Raw genomic sequence first — 16,775 nt, forward strand, 5'->3', positions numbered from 1 at the left:
GCGCGCGTACGCGCGCGTAATGAAGACCTGGATAACTAGCGTTAAAAAGTAAGATAGAGCGTGACCTGAACTTTATGTCCACCGAAAATGATACAGAAATGATATCTAGTTATGAAGTTATGATCGATCATGTGACAAGGTCCGAAAATCACAAAATGGCGCCTAGATGACGTCATAGATATGTTACTGTCATGAAAACCTTATTGTGGCTAGATATTGTTATGAGACATGTTGACTGAAAATGTCATGTCATTCCGTAATGTCATTGTTGAGATATTGACGACACAAAATGTGGCAGAAAGAAAGAAGAATAAAAAAAAAGAGAAATTTTGACAATCATAATAGGTGATACGCTGATAGCGTATCACCTAAAAAGAAAGAAAGGAAGATTTTGACAAACACAATAGGTGATACGCTAAAAGCGTATCACCTAATAAAGAGAGATTTTGACAATCACAATAGGTGATACGCTGATAGCGTATCACCTAAAAAATAAAGAGAGATTTTGACAATCACAATAGGTGATACGCTGATAGCGTATCACCTAATAAGCCGTGACTCTTTTCAACTGAATAAAAGCAATGTTTGTGTGTGTTTGTACGTAGGGCCTATGGGGGGTGGGGCCCTTTGGGGCTGCTGTCTGGGGCCCCGTACAGGATAAAATAGCTGGCATTGGTGTTTTGGATGTCTCTGATGGGAACTTCTTCCATTGCAAAAGAAATTAGCCGTGACCCTTTTCAGCTGAATAACACCATATTTGTGGGGCCCTTTGGGGCTACTGTTGGTACAGGATAAAATAGCTGGCATTGCTGTTTTCATGATAAGTACACCCAAAGGAACAATATCCACCAACTTTTGCCCGTGACCCCCTTCGGCTGAATAAATCCATTTTTCAGGGTCCCTTTTTGTGGCCCCTAGGCTTACGGTACAGGATGTGACTTGCCAGCAATTCATTTTATTGACCCTTGGCCACATCTTATATGATGAGACCATTAAAAAGTGTGACCCTTTTCAGCTGAGTAAATCTTCTGGGCCCCCGGTCTATAGTGGATGGATAGACATCGAGAACATGAAAAGGGGACTTTCAAAACCTATATTGTGCATACCAGGTACCCTGACTGCCACTAGGTGGTACACCATTTGATTGCTCCAAGTCTGATGACTCCTCATCACTTTTCCACATGTGTTCTCCCAGCAAACTCAACAGCTTGATTGTGGTCTCTGAAGGCTTTTCTCTTGCTAGCTTGACAAGACCTTCCACCAAAACCTGGCCACTGCTCCAAAAAGCTTGGCATTGTTGCCTGGGAGGAGTGAGAAGTACTGTCCAACCTGCAAGTGTAAGGACCATGAACATACGTAATTATCAAGTGGCTACAAATCAAAACTGTCAAACTGGTAGGTATGCGAGGTGTGATGCAATGGCTTCAGTATTCAAAATACTGAACATCCAAATAACTGCACCACCGTACTTACTGTATATAAGTGCATGGTACAGATTTATCTTGTGTACATGAAGGATTTAATCAGAACTGTAGAAAAAAAAAGGTTTTGTTCAGGTGGCCTCAGATTCATTCAGTAGGTGATTCTTTTGTATTATACCTACTTGAGATATGCTCATAATTTCAAGTTTATTTTAACCTGCTTGGGAGGGACCGGGGGCAATAATATCCTGCTCCCAGGTATTTATCATCTTTATGCACGTACATTTATGCAAATATTATTTGAGGGGAAATGGAAAAATCAAACGCCATTTTGCAATAGATCTACTCTCTTTCTCAAGATTCTCAGGTGACTTAAACTGTTCAATTTAGATAGATAATAAAAGGTCTTTTTGCAATTCTGTCATAATTTTCAAGATTCTCAACTGTACTATATACAGTGTTGCAACATAAGTATGGGGAATAGGCGAATTCCAGCAGGAATTTTTTTCAAGAGATTATTTCAACAATCAACCATCAATGTAGACATTTTCCCTCACCTTAATCATGAAAAATAGCGATGATATTCCATTTGGACTCATTTGTGAAATTTAGGATTAGTTCTCAAAGGACAACTGCCGGTTATTACTTGGGGCTGTGATTTCCCTATCTCGCTGCCATCGCACCATAGATACTAGTGCACTGTCACAGAGACTCCAACCCCAAGCACCTTCTGATCTGGAGATTCTCCCACCTGAAACCCCTAGCAAACGGGAGACTCCAAGTTTATGTGTGCGAAGCGCAAAGTTCCTAGGGTTATAGATGCTCTCTGGTGCTATCTAACATAATGTCTAAGGCTTATTTTTGCAATATACGCTAGCAATAAGTAAGAAATCCTTTCCAACGCGAGACATTGAGCCAGGGCGGGAGAAATTAAATCTCAAACGGGAGAACGGCAGATTTTGCAAAAACGGGTTTTCGGCGGGAGATCTCCCGTCGAAAACGGGAGAGTTAGAGTCTCTGCTGTCATAACATGGACTCGGGGGAAATTACAGTTTACTGGTTTTACATGTAGTACGTCATCAAAATTAGAGTACGAGCGTATTATTGTATGTAGGCGGTTAGCAAACTCAATAGATTCTAGATCCACGCGCAAACACTAGCATCCTAGCTAAACTGAAAACATCAAGCAGTGCTACATTGGGTGAGACACCCCGAACCCCCTTAACCGCGTATTTTACACTCTTTACAGCGCTACCATATTTGCGACTAATTTAAAGCTCCGAGATTGGCTGCCAGTAAATAAACGGTAAGTTAGACTATGCCACGCCAGTGCCATAACGTTATAGAAACTCTAACGTGTTAGATAAGATCTACGGCACTGGGCCAGGGCGACTAGAAAGTCTAGAGTAGACGCCTATTCTATACAGGGACTAGACCTAGTCTAGTAGAAGATCTAACGTTAGAATTAATCTACGCTAAGGCAGTAGGGCCATTGGTATGAATGATGGGGTGACCAAACTTCGAGCACATCTTCTAAACGTTAGGCCTGTAAATCTAGGCCCCTTCATTGTAAAGAACACAATATTTAATCCACATTTTCTCAAAATCTGAACATTACGTTAGATCCCACTTGAGTTCTAGATGTAGCACTAGAACACCTCTGGGCTCTAGGAACCTAGACGGTAGACCTAGACTATAAACATTAGACCCAGTACTCTAGTAGACGTCTCAACTAGGTAGATTCTAGTATCATTCGGTTTGATAGATACCTAAATGGAAAACAAAATTTTAGACTACGAATGTGTTCAAGAACAAAACGTATCGCAATCGCGGTCTATTGATTACATACAGACAGGTTACGCCAGTTTACGATACCGGTACAATCACAATACAAATGATTTGTGCTAGGCCTAAACAAAGATCCATCAGAGGTAAGACAACTATGTCAACAACAATGCACAATGCCATGGAAGCATTTGGTAGCACATTTTATATCTAAAATTTGATGATATTTTCTCTCAAAATGAAGATTATTTAAACATATTGGACAAAGGAACCCTAAGCGAAGTTCGGACTCAATACAACGCTAGTACTAGACGGTTCTAGTAGCGTTATGGCTTATGCTGATATAATTATGGCAAACAGGCTATGCTGCGCTACATAGTATTATGTGCATGCAGAGACAAAGTTGTCTACAATATGCAATTAAATCCGTGAAAATCATGCACATCGTTTATGGTAGTAAATAACTGGTACAGGAAATAATTAACTTAAAAGATACTTAACCCCTGCTGACGAACTTAGCAAAGTCACCATCATGAATTAAATATCTTTTTTAGCCCCAGACGACATCGAAAAACTCTGACTATCATGATGACATGTTGACGACACCGCGCAGCGACAAATTTGAGGCATTAGAACTTTACAACCAATGAGATCATCCCACTGCGAACACATAATCTTCTCTGGGGGACAACAAACACCGACAGGGTGTTATTAGTGAAAACCAGTGAAAACCCCCTTTTCATTACAAAACTATAACACCACTTGGTGTCATTTTGACATCAAGAGTCTTACACCCAATGAATGAAAGAACTTTGGTATTAAATTGACACCAAAGGGTGTCAATTTAACACCACATTTAACACCCGCAGTTTGACACCCGGTTAGTGTTACACTTTTAACACCGCATTTTTGCAGTGTGGCAGTGTGCCATCCTGCATCCGCCGATTGACAGTCCGGTTAAGCAGCTCCTTTGCGGATATCAAAGGTGGGATCTTGTCAATGATGTCTGCCACACCATTGGTGGTGGTGAATTGGCATCCCTTCTGAAGGTGAATACAGTGCATCCATGACTCAGGGAACTCAATGCCAACATCTCTGTTGATGTTGTCTTGGTTGAGTTGTATATAATATGGATGGCTTCCTTCACTCTCCTGGTGTACCAGTATCTTGCTGTGTCTATGCATTTTACACCCGCTCAGTCCGGGTGGTGTGCATGCTCTGCTACTGCAGATACCTCTGTTCTGTGGTTTGTGATGTCATACCTGGTTTTCAATATCTTTTCCCCAACATGCCTGCCAGTCTCTCCGATGTACTGGTACATGTATTTCTTGTCACAATCTCTGCATGGGATACAGTAGACTAGTCCTTCCTTCTTGTGGGATGGCACCGGGTATTTTGCTCTAACAAATTATACTGAATTTTAACCCTAATATGCATAGTCATGATATCATCTGATCAAGGAGGCATGATCTTATGAAATGATTCAACTGACATTGTTTAAGTGCAAGATATGAGAGCAATAGGCCGTGGAGTTTATGAAATAGCATCAGAGAAGAATGACCTTTGATCCTAACAATTGTCTTTCCCTATATGGAATCAATCGCCCCCATACTCAGACCATGGAGCTACCAAAAAGATGGAGTAACAACGAAGGCCACCAATATTACGTAACCCAACTACGAGCGGTCAGTTCTGACAGACTTCAAAGCACCGCACTCGCTGGGACGGCTTAACTCGTCCCGCAGGGGATACTTTGGCAAACGATGCTCCGAGCCGCAAAAATGACGTCATACTCACCAACATTGCACATACAATATAGTGCTGTATCGAGTCGAAAACTCGACTTGCAACAACATATGGCTGCGCAAAACTTTGCTGAAGACCACGCGCATGCGCATAATATCCACAGGCAAAACAGAGGAGATACCGAGTGCAGTGCACTTTGAACGAACTGAATTGGCCCATGAACAGCGAAGGTACTGTACAGTGTATTGTCGTCATGCTTTGTGACTGTGGTAAAGTACATACCCTAAGAATAAAATTCTTAATAAAAATCCCTCACATTTCTCCACATATTTCAATATCTGTCCGTAAAGCTGACATTTGAAACTACAATCTTACGTAAGTGTTGACTGCGTACAATTGCGTACATTTTATCTATACCGTTGTGAAGCCAGCTGTTATTTGTCTTTGTGTTTGTTCGGGACAGCGTGACGGCCATTGTTGATCGTGTCGAGAGTGCAGTGTTTGTTTACATGCCGGTCGTATCATATCGTGATTTACATACTAAACGACGGTATGACATGTTAAACAATTTGTTACACTGCAGATTCACTATTTGTAGCTATAATTAATTCAGAATCATGTTAAATCGAATATGCTCGAAGTCGACGGGGCAGTTGCAGTTTGTGTAGTCCCATGCATTGACGTTCCATGGTGGAACCATGGAGCTAGGTAACTCCATGGTAAGAACCAGTTTGCGAACGCGCTGCGGATGACGTCATTGTGCGTACGCACTGTCTCATCTGTCATCGCTCTCGCTCAAGGGGGCTTAGCGAGGATTATTTTTTACGAGTCGGCTTCGAGCATCACTTCAAAAGGACCCCAACCGTTGTTACTCCATCTTTTTGGTAGCTCCATGCTCAGACACCATTTGGATCATTTCGTCTTCAGTATTTCCGCCCCCCCCAACTCATTAGCAGTACATGAAATTGCTGCCACTGCTTGTAAAGCCTATGCAATCCCTCCACACACACACACACACACACACTCTCATACTGAAAAGCTGCTTATGGTGGCAACCTAAAAGAGTGTCTCAAGGGATCAGCACCCCGTGACAAAAATTTGTTCCCAGGGGCCTGCAGTAACAGAGCAACAAACCATTGAATGAAAAACTATTGGCAACTTACGAAAATGTCAACTAGTGCTGATTATACATAATAATAATAGCTAGTTTTTGTCTCGCCCACCGGAGGTGAAGGTGAGACTAAGGGATCCAAATGGCGTCCGTCCGTCGTCCGTCCGTCATCCGTCACAAATGTTAAAGTTTACCTGCAAGACTCTCTTATGATGCATAACTTGGCAACTGTTACAGCAATGGCAGCCACACTTGGGTGATAGAAGCACTAGGGGTATCTTCATGTTATGGTGTTGTCGGAGGTCATGTGATGATGTCAAAGGTCATTTGAGGTCATATATTAAAGAGTATGTGCAAGACTCTTTTCTATGTTAAAGTTTACCAGCAAGACTCTCTTTTGACAAATAACTTCACATAAGTTGCTTGGATTACAACCTAATTTGGGTCATAGATGCACTGGGGGTACCTTCATGTTATGGTGCCGTTGGAGGTCACAGGATAAGGTCAAAGGTCATTTGAGGTCATACGTTAAAGTTTACTTGCAAGACTCTCTTATCGCACATGACTCGACACATGCTGCTACAATGGCAGTCAAACTTGGGTGATGGATGCACTGGGGGTACCTTCATGTTATGGTGTCGTAAGAGGTCACATGATAAGGTCAAAGGTCATTTGAGGTCATACGTTACAGTTTACTTGCAAGACTGTCACAGACAGGGGTCAACAAACTTTTAGGGCCCAATGTTAAGTTTTTATGGCATGTTTTGATTATGGCTCATAACTTTTGATCCCTTTGTCCCTTTGTGACCAAACTTGGATGGTAGATGTCCCTTGGGGAGGTGAAGGTCATCACAAGGTCAAAGGTCACAGACAGGGGTCAACAAATTTTTAGGGCCCAATGTTAGGTTTTTAAGGGCGCGTTTCGATTGTGGTTCAGAATTTTGCTCCCTATGTCCGTTTGTGACCAAACTTGGACGGTAGATGTCCCTTGGGGAATTAAAGGTCATCACAAGGTCAAAGGTCACAGAAAGGGGTCAACAAATTTTTAGGGCCCATTGTTAAAGGTACTAGCCCACATTTGTAAACCTGCAGCAATTGGTCTCATAGTTAGCATGGAGTTTGTGTATGATTGCAGTAACACCTGTGCAAAATTTCGTTCCAATTAGTCCATTACTTTCATAAAAATAAATGAAAATGCACCGTATGCATGCGTATAACACTCGCTATAGCTCCGGTCCACGTACGTACTACATGCATGCGATACATGTGTAAGTTACATGTACATAGCTAGCCCGCGCTCGTAATTCGATTTTGGGTCGGGTTGACCCGGTTTGAAAATTGATTTTAAAACAATGATTTTCTCTCTTTTATTGAATGGTATAGACAAAGAGCAACAGGTGAGGTATGTTACTGTTATAACTTGTACTTGAAGTCATATTGGACCTATTTTATGCAGTTTCGATTTTCGTGGGTTTGCAAATGTGGTTTTTCTGGCGCGTTTTGATTGTGGCTCATAACTTTTGATCCCTTTGTCTGTTTGTGACCAAACTTGGATGGTAAATGTCCCTTGAGAGTTGAAGGTCACCACAAGGTCAAAGATCATAGGTGGGTCAATGAACTTCTGGGAGGTAGAAAAGTATTAATTTCTTGCACGCGAATGGACGAGACACAATTTGGCACTTGCCTTGTTATATAGCGCATTTCACACTTGTTACACTTGTACCAGTACAAGAAACCACTTATGAAATAGTACAGAACATCACCATTCTATTAAAGAGGTATTCAAAATTTATTTGATGATGATCAGTTTTGGAATGGCTGAGATATCCAAAAATAAAGTAAAACAGAGCGCTCGCAATAAAAGGCGGGTCCCACCTTTTATTATACCCCCACATACACGAAGTGTATATGAATCAGCGTGTGTGAGGTCGAGCGGTCTGTTGCAAATCTTGCGTCGCGACCTCCTTCTACAGTTTTGAAGCAATTTTGATGAAACTTGGGGTACATGATGACATTGAGGTGTAGACGTGCAAGACATGTTTTTTTCGTTTTTGTCGGAAAAAGTGTTGCAATGGTAACCAAAATTTTCCCAATACCTTGTGGAGTGAACTACTTCCACAGTATTTAAAGCAGAATACTAAAGAAAATGCGTATTTTGTTGGATTATTCCCCCATTTCAAGCATAGAGCATGTTAAACACAGCGGCCTTTAATTCATCCATTTAGAAAATTGCGTTTTGGAGAACGGCTGCTTAGAAAAATTGTACCGGTATCCTGAATCATGCTTAATCGGAAGATCCGTGGTTATTTTGGGGGGCGTGTCCATGACGTCATGGGATGAAAGGCAAACCCGGAAGTATCACACAACAGGCTAAGCTTACCTATGTATGCTCTCGATGAGAGCGTGATGTCGAGGCTCATACCCCGAAATCCCAAGACATTTTTTTATCATAAAGTCACAAAAAATGAAATAAAATTGTTTTCTACTTCAAGTCTCTTGTGAAATCACACATTTCCTCGTTTAAATAGAGTCTGTTACGTGTTATTTAGGCCACGAATACAGAAGTTGTCAGGCCTAGTGCCTGTACGATGGTGCTTCGTAGTTGATCAGTCACATGCATGCGCCCATCACCGGCCGCGTATGTCGCAGTGCAGTAGCCTCCGCGTACCTCTTTGGTACGTACAATGTATTATATCAGCAGTTCCTCGGTAGTCACTGCACTACAGCTGTGTACACCATAATTCAGTGTACATATGTATTTAGCGAGTCTATTTTTTTGCGAATCGGGACTTGCCAATAATTTCGCGAGTGCTTAAATTCGTGGTTGTGGAGTACACTACGGAAGGGGGAAATATATACGGAAAGAGAGTTAATATTTTCTAGTGTTTTTAAATTCGCAAAGAGCACCAGGTTCGTGAAATTGGCGGGAAAAAAAAAAAAAAACTCGCGAAACATTCGGCGTACGTGGATCGCTAATACTAGATACCACGCAATCAATGCGCGGGCATCGGCTAGTCGAAGTCTTGACTAGGCCGGCCGGCCTATCTGGTGATAAAATAAACAATACAGAGCACTGCGATTTTCACTGATAGTGATAAAATTTTGATGGACTCAGTGAAGTAATGAATGGATCGTGCAGTGAATTTGTGAGGGTACCTACAATGTAGCTCTAGCTAGACAGAATGCTGATGAGCTGTGAAAGGGAGTACGGAGTGAGTTTCTAGCCCGACCAGACGTTGTAAGTACGCTGTGCAAATACCTGTCGCGACGTACCTACATACAGCGACTGGGCTGTGTATAGTTAAGAGTGAGTGTGATGTGATAAGATAAATACGTAGCCCGACCAGACGCTGCGCTACTTACAGCGACTGGGCTGTGTTCAATTAGGTCTACTGCTGCTCTGAAGTACGAGATCACGTCAGCACTAAGCTCGGTTCATTATCAGTTCAGAATTTAAAAAAAACCTCTTACCCATCTAAATTTTGAAGTCTACCTGGCATTGGTCCTGCGTCACCAACATTGTCCCCTGGCCTGCCGTGTGGCAAGGGCTCGTACAGTCGTACTGCCAATCTCCACTAAATCCGTCCGCTTCAACCGGACCGCCCTGGGCCTTCCCCACTAGCTCGCCCGTAGCGTCTCCCTCCTGCGCCCCGCCATACCACTGTGCGGCTCGTCAGCAACATCTATCTCTCCAACTTCACCACTAGTTTCATCATCGTTATCATCACTAGTGTGTACTGTATCACTCAGTTCATCATTGCTCCCACATTCAAATTCCACCAAGAAATCATCCTGATCATCACTGCATGGCCTTAACGTACGATGTCGTGCATTATCGAAAAACAAACTTTTAAACTTTGTATGCAAATACATGTACTATCTACAACAACTTGTATTATACAATGCATGCATTATGCGCGCGGGGGCCTGCGGCGCTGGAGACCTTGCGCGATTCCTTTCATCCCATGGCGTCATCAACAAAGCCTCGAAATTTACGCTGTGACCTAGATTTCAGGGGGGTGACAGGTGTAGATTTTCAATATCCTCTAACTCCACTTCAAAAAGGCCATTTTAAACGATGTAAACGACAAATTGTTCTATGTGTCCTACTCTTTGACTTCATATATAATTTTATTTCTGTAGTATTCCCCTTTAAGTATTTTTTTTTTCAAATTTGGTGTATAATGATCTATAGGTGTAGTTACGCAAGACTCACTTTGTGTATGTACCCAACAAGGCATTGCCATGGTAACAGCATATTTTCTTGAAAAACTTGTGAAGTGAACTACTTCCACAATTTTGAAGCAATTGCACTCAAATTTGGTGTACATGATGACATTATATGCAGATGTGCAAGACAGGCTTTCTATGTTTGTCAGAGAAAGCATTGCCATGGTAACCACAATTTTCCCCAAACCTTGAGTGAACTACTTCCACAGTATTTAAACAATTTATTTCAAATTTGGTATGTGATCTAAAGGTGTAGTTTCGCAAGACATACTCTGTGTTTGTACCAGACAAGGCGCTGCCATGGTAAACAACATATTTTCATGAAAATCTTGTGGAGTGGACTTCTTCCACACTTTTGAAGCAATTGAACTCAGATTTGGTGTACATGATGACATTGAGGTGTAGATAGATATGCAGGACATGCTTTTTATGTTTGTCAGAGAAAGTATTGCTATGGTAACCACAATTTTCCCAAAACCTTGTGTAGTGAACTACTTCCATAGTATTTCAGCAATTGAATTCAAATTTGGTATGTATAATGATCTATAGGTGTATTTATTTAAGACACACTTTGTGTTTGTATCCGACAAGCCATTGCCATGGTAACAGTATATTTCCTTGAAAATCTTGTGGAGTGAACTACTTTCACAATTTTGAAGTAATTGAACTCAAATTTGGAATACGTAGTGGCAGTGAAGTGTAGATGTGCAAGACACGTTTTTTTTGTGTGTGTTTGTCGGAGAAAGCATTGCCATAGTAACCACAATTTCCCCCAAACCTTGTGGAGCGAATTACTTCAAATTTGGTATGTAGGGCCTACAATGATCTCTCAAAGGGGTAGTTATGCCAGACGCTCTTCGTGTGTGTACCTTACAAGGTGTTGCCATGGTATTGGCATATATTTTCTTGAAAATCTTGTGGAGTGAACTACTTCCTCAATTGTGAAGCAGTCAAACTCACAAGGTACAGTTGAACCTTTCGTATCCGGACAAGTCGGGACCGGGGCTCATCTGGATAAGGGCAATTCCGCGGTTTGTAACGTTACATTTAAAGAAATTTAGATGTTTATTTTTACTGCAAAATCACCATTTATTCATTTCAACTCAAAATCATGTTAAAACATGTTCATCCTCCCCAGGTCTATGATAGAGAAAAGAATGAGTACAATTCAATAAATATTAGAATTGCTATGGCAACTAAAAGGGCTGGTTAGTAACGTTACGAAAAAAGGACATGACAAAAAAGTCAATGTCTTGTAACAAAAAGTGTGCAAAATTTCAAGTTACTTCAAACAAAGTGTTGCATTAATTTCAATTATTGCATCATGACAAATGTTCACGCAAATATTTTTAGCAGTTCGACCGATAATTCATTAGCTAGGACCCCCAAATGCATGGTTAGTAACGTTACGGTTAGTAACGTTACATTTGTCCGGAGTAATTCCGCAGGTCATTTCACCCTTTTGTAATTGACAAAATGTCACATGACTTCTGGAGTATTTAAATGTATTCATCTTTTACCTTGTAGCAAAAATTTGAGGAAAAAATTTCAAAGCAACCCACTGTAATTTGCATTTAAGTGAATTTCAGCATCCCCAGTCCCACATGTACATTTTAAATGATGGTTTTAGATCTCGCAAAATCAATAAATACGAAAAATAAAATCTACTGAATTTGAAAGACCTTAGTGATTGGTGAACATCCATGGCATTAGTTGATACCTAAATTAAAGAGTAAGATAAAGAGGCACATTTCTTTTATCCATGTCATGTCCACCTAACTGCGGAATTGCCCATAAGGGATTTGGCCGGATACGGGAGACTCAATGCTTTGTCATGTACAGATACACATGTACTGATGTAGCCCATTGTAGTACCACGTGTAGTAATGTGTATACTGCAACCTTTTCATTGTTACACTTAGTAACAGACCCCAAAATAGAGGTTCGTGTTTGCAAGAATGAAATCATTTTCTTGTATAAATTCTTGGGATGATTTACCTAAATAATTATTAAGAAATGTAAGTAGATCTTGAAAATAAACAGTTCAAGTCGACGAAACAACGCTTCAAAATTCGATCATCACGGCTCGGCAAAGTCGACTGTAGGTCGCCATTGTTAGATGGTCTCCCTCTCTCTCTTTGTGTGTGTACTGTATGTGAACAATTTTTGAGTGTTCAATATCATTCGTTGCTCAGCCAATGACTCGAAACAATGCACGTCTATCTAGTCATATTGACGGCTGTGTATGGACCTATATGTGGCAATGCAATATGAGAGGACTCGAGCGCATAATCTGTCCATGTTCTTGCGATGATTTGGGGATGTTTGGAGATGTTAAAATGTCTGAAGGTAAGCAATTTGGAAGGAAATTTGATGTAATGTATGTTAATCATGTTGGAATTAATATGTAATTCATGTGTGTTTGTGTAGGAGTTCTCAAGGAGTTGGGAATCCCCCTTTCCTCCCGTAATTATTTTTAAAAAATCACGGCGAGATTGCGTCCATATAATAGAGAGATCCAGATAAAGGGAGGCCGGATAAGAGAGGTTCAACTGTACTCACAAGGTACTACACACACACACACATACACACTCACACAACTTTTTATCAAACCCTGGTTCCATTTTTTTTTTTTCAAAGGAATCTGGGCTGTGGGAGCGGGGGTATTAATCACCTTTAGTGATACTTCTAGTTAGGATCCCTCCGTTTTAGATATCTCAGCCATTTCAAAAACCAATTTTTATCAAATAAACATGAAATTTCTCTTGGTATGACATGCTCTTTCACATTTCATGAAAGGTTTTTCATTATCTCATCGAAAAAAATGTTAAAAACCTGAAGTTAGGTCTCAATCAAAACTATATGATCAACCTGCCTTTAACTCTTTATGTGCCATGGTGTCACTTTGAGACTACTACGTAACCATGCTTTGGGGTAACATTCTGTTTTTCAAGTCTATGTGATTTTCATGATTTTTGCTATCCTGGACATGTAATTACCAATGTTGTAGAGAAAATGCCAAGCTTTGCTTTGATGTAAATTGTATGACTGATTGCTTTTTTTTTTTCAAATGAGCAGTACCTACATTATTGCAGAGGCATAAATATTCGACCCAAAACAGTAACAAAAACTTAGAATTTACTCCTAAATGAAGAAGGGAACACCCCCTCATAGTCAATCACCACGTAAAATGCATGCTACATATGACTAGAATCAAAATGCCAGAAACGCTTTCATCGTACTGCGGTTTGGCGAATTATCGATCAATTTGGGCAGGTTTGTGCATTTGAGCAACATATGCAGTTGGCATGCCGTCGACTGAGTTGGGAGTGCAAACGTGGCACATAAAGAGTTAAGTACATGTAGCTATACTGCCTCCAATGACGAAGAAAAAAGGAGAATTTCTGAAGAGAATATTTTAAATCCTACTCTTATAGTTTCTCGTGAAGGTGATATGACAAACTGGGAATGTCTGCAAAAGTGGGTGACACTGGACGACACAAAGAGCATGGCAACAGCTGGCCTGATGAGAGGAGTGGAACCTCAGAAACTAATGCAGCTTGTTAAAGAAGGTAAGCCTGAAGAGGTTGTAAGTCTAATCATGTGAAGTTGAAACAATGTCTGAAATATTAATGCATCAAAGATGCTGGAGAAATTTGTAGAAGTGCTGATGTCCCTATGAAGTGCCCATTTTTCTGTCTATCCAGATTTATCCTGCTTCAGTTGACAGGGTAAACTGAATTTTGCAAGTTCTCTGTGTATATTATGCAACCAGTCTATTTGCAAGCATTGTATTGGTTATCATTGTTACTGTATGTGGATGATATACAACTTTATTTGTCTTTTAAACCTCCTGTGTCTTCATTGTCATCCGCCATTGTAAAACTTGAAGCCTGTTTGCAAGATCTAGAAATCTGGCTTCCATCCAATGGCCTCAAGCTGAATATGATAAATCTGAGTTTTTGTTATTGGGTCCAAAGCATATGTTATTAAGTAAAGTTGATTACCAATCATGTCATGTCAACATCGGTAGCACTTCAAAAAAAAAAAAAAAAAAAAAAAAAGGTGTTATATTGATCAGGAAATGTCATTTAGAAGTCATTAAACTCAAATTCAGCAGAATGTTAGATATCAATGGCGTAATTAAGTTTCATAAGGAAATACGTTTCAAAAGGAAATATTTGTCTAAATCTGCAGCTGAGATACTTATTCATGCTTTGATTACTTCTTGGTTGGATATTTTCGAATTCATTGTTGTGTAATCTTCCAAAAAAAGATGTCACAATACTTCAACCATTGCAAATTTCTGCTGCCCGGCTGTTAACTTTTCCTAATAAGTTTAATTCCATATCACCAATTCTCCATTCCGTACATTGGTTTCTTGTAGAAAAAAGGATTATTTTTAAGATTCTCTTACCAGTAATAGTATATCATTCAGTTCATTCTGTTTTCCCTGCATACCTACCTAACTCTGTTCAAAAATACAATCCGACACAAAGTCTACATTCATCATCAGATGCATTGTTACTCCAAACACCCAGAGTAAAACATGGATGGGGTGATCGTGCTTTCTCCGTTATGGGACCAAAATTGTGGAATCAGTTACCTATTCAGTTAAGGTAACTGTCATCTACAGAGACATTCAAATCCAAACTTAAGATGTATCTGTTCCTCTCACACTGAGGACTATAATTGCTGTCATTAATGTTTGGAGCTATTGTATTCTTTTTTTGGTATCCCGTTTGTTTGGTGTTTGCCATTTTCTTCTTTGTTGTCATGTTTGAACATGTATGCATGTATCTTTTCATTTTTGAAGCACCATGAGCACTGAAAGGTGGACCTGTGCACTATATTTGTACAAGTAGCCACTATTATTATCATTATTATTATTATTATTATCATTATCATCATTATTATTATTATCATTATTATCATTATTGTTATTATCATTATTATCATCATTATTATTATGTATTCTATTTTATGAATTTCTTATGTATTTCTTTGTTTTTCGACCTTTTGTTTTTTTCTTTTTTTACCAGATTTATTACAGAGCCTAATTAAGCATAATTATGTTAAAATTAATTGATTTCAGCCATTGAATGTGAAAATAATCATATATTTTTGAATTAGGTGAGAAAGCTATTTGCATAGACTTTGTACATGAAAATCACGTTTTTGAGCCTTTTTCGGTCTGACAGGCATGTATAAAAGATCGTGCAGCGTCGTAACAGTATGTCCAATTTTCGCAAAAATGGTGTCATAAGATGTGCGAGACTTGAAAGTAAAACGTTAGCGAGTAGCGCGGTCTAAAAAATTCGCGCAGCAGAATGGTCGCGGAAAATGTCGAGGGGGGTTGATTCAACCCCCGGCCCTTTTAGGGTTAAGGCTGCCTGATCTTTGGGTTGATTTCTGCGCAAATACCAACATGCACACATGCTGTGCAAGATACTGTATTTCGCAGCAAAGATGGTTTAGAGCAGAGCTTCGGGTGCGCTATCATCTTTGTTTTGCAGTTTGCCGCAGGGCTGTTAGTCGTACTTCATTCAATGACTGACGTCATCCAAAAGGGAGCAGAAATCATATCTGTTTCTCAGCCAGGAAAGCAAAAAGAATACAGCTTTTTGGTTCTGTCAGATTAAGCCTTCAGGTATCTAAAATGCCATATTGACATTGTTCATGCTTTTACATTGTAGCTTTCGATTGATGTCTGATTTGCCGTATTTTAGAAATTTCAACAGTTAGTCTGTTTGATCTTCATTGGCTTGACAAATCAGATTATGAATGACAAAAAAGAAAAAAGCGCTCACAAAATCTAATGGCAATCAATAATTTAAAAAAAATTATAACACTTTCTCATGTACATACTGACTCAATGTATTGTGTTGCCTGTTTTTGCATGAATGAAAAGCTTAAAGATAATATAAAGTTTTGGTACCTCAAAAGTTTCCCTGAGTTTCCTTGTCTTAGTTTGTGTTTCAGGTTAAAGTACCTTTCATATAACTAACACTGTGAGACTTACTCCCCCTAAAGTGCTCTCATGTCTTAGTAATCATGCAATAATGGTTTCGTACAATACGTGTATATTGATTGTTGCGGTACCGCGTCGAGTCAAACTAACGGCTCGTTCGAATTTTTCAGAGCCCGCTCTGCTCTGGTACGAAACCATTATTGCATGATTACTAAGACATGAGAGCACTTTGGGGCGAGTAAGTCGCACAGTGATAGTTATATGAAAGGTATTTTAACCTGAAACACAAACTAAGACAAGGAAACTCAGGGAAACTTTTGAGGTACCAAAAGGTACCAAAACTTTATGTTATCTTTAATTATGATTAAAACTGTCAGGTACTACTACATAGCTGTAAAAGGTTAGAAGATTCTTTCTTTAACAATTTGAAGTATATTCAAACATAATATATGCATGTCCACTTGCTACCAAATGTGCAAATGAGTGACCTACGCTAGGTACCTTAACTTGC

General features: G+C 39.8%; 1 protein-coding gene across 1 annotated transcript in view; it reads left to right on the forward strand.

Moving 5' to 3' along the window:
* The window catches only part of LOC139712916 (uncharacterized), a 183,747-nt gene that overhangs the window by 73,205 nt on the left and 93,767 nt on the right, over positions 1 to 16,775 (forward strand). Inside the window, exon 3 of the mRNA XM_071624697.1 lies at positions 13,731 to 13,865. Coding sequence (XP_071480798.1) covers positions 13,748 to 13,865 — 118 coding nt within the window. The 5' untranslated portion in view covers positions 13,731 to 13,747. The remainder of the gene's footprint in view (positions 1 to 13,730; positions 13,866 to 16,775) is intronic.

Source organism: Diadema antillarum, unplaced genomic scaffold, assembly GCF_040938485.1.
Source record: "Diadema antillarum isolate AM-2024a unplaced genomic scaffold, OU_Dant_1.0 seq00001875_RagTag, whole genome shotgun sequence".
Lineage (NCBI taxonomy): Eukaryota > Metazoa > Echinodermata > Echinoidea > Diadematoida > Diadematidae > Diadema > Diadema antillarum.